Here is an 858-nt window from a genome sequence, read left to right on the forward strand (position 1 = left end):
TAGAGGCCCAAAGGAAAATAGAGGCTTCGAGATGCAGGTACGAGATGCCACATCAAAGAAATAAGGACATAGAGGAGGAGCTTCACCGGGAGAAGATCTTACGGGAGACTTTGAACTCGATCTCACCGGCAAGCTAAATAAGGTTGGGAGGAGCTTCAGAAGGTGAAAGAAAGCTAAAGCTGGTATTGATCGAGCTGAAGAGTGTGAGTGGATGGTAGGCAGGGTTATTGATGAGATCAAGGCAAGCATGGAAGCTTGGATAGACAAGGCATAGGAGAAGGCCGAAAATCTGACACCTGCTCGGGGTTCCTCTTCACCTTGTGGGTGAATCATCCAAAAATGGACTTCTCTTTCATTGGTGAAGAGGCCGTCAAGGAGGTGAAGAGGTTTGTGACTCAAGTTGCCAAAGAAAAAGTTATTGAGGCTTCTAAGCTTGCTTGACCAAAGCGGGGCCATCCCACTAGTTACGAACGTTGAAGGCCAACCATCTAAAGAAGAAACTCCCCCTAGCTAGGGGTTCTTTTTGCTTTCTTTTCTTTCATTTTTTTCTTTGTAATACAAGTACCTCTTTCTTAATGAAATTTGATATTCTTTGAACATGTACTTCTTACTTTCATTTTTTCACGAGCTTAAGCCAATCGAACTTGGAGTTTAAAAGAGACTTGACTGAATAATACTTGAATCTAATTTCATGATATAATTTAAATTAAGTTCCAGAAAGCTCCGATATACTAGGATAAGCTTGAGAGTATAACTGGGAAGAAACCTTCAAAGTATAAGCTTAGAATGAATCTTCCGAATATAAAGTCAAAATAAACCCAAAGAATTCCCAGTTTGCATGCTTGAAACAGCTCGTCA

The 858-nt window shown here is 40.9% G+C and overlaps 1 protein-coding gene across 1 annotated transcript in view; it reads left to right on the forward strand.

The window, feature by feature from the left end:
- Positions 1-339: 339 nt before the first annotated feature.
- LOC127793305 (molybdenum cofactor sulfurase) overlaps positions 340-858 on the forward strand; it is a 103,041-nt gene continuing 102,522 nt past the window's right edge. The window contains exon 1 of the mRNA XM_052324152.1: positions 340-414. Coding sequence (XP_052180112.1) covers positions 340-414 — 75 coding nt within the window. The remainder of the gene's footprint in view (positions 415-858) is intronic.

This window comes from Diospyros lotus, unplaced genomic scaffold (assembly GCF_014633365.1).
Source record: "Diospyros lotus cultivar Yz01 unplaced genomic scaffold, ASM1463336v1 superscaf2, whole genome shotgun sequence".
NCBI classification, from domain to species: Eukaryota; Viridiplantae; Streptophyta; class Magnoliopsida; order Ericales; family Ebenaceae; genus Diospyros; species Diospyros lotus.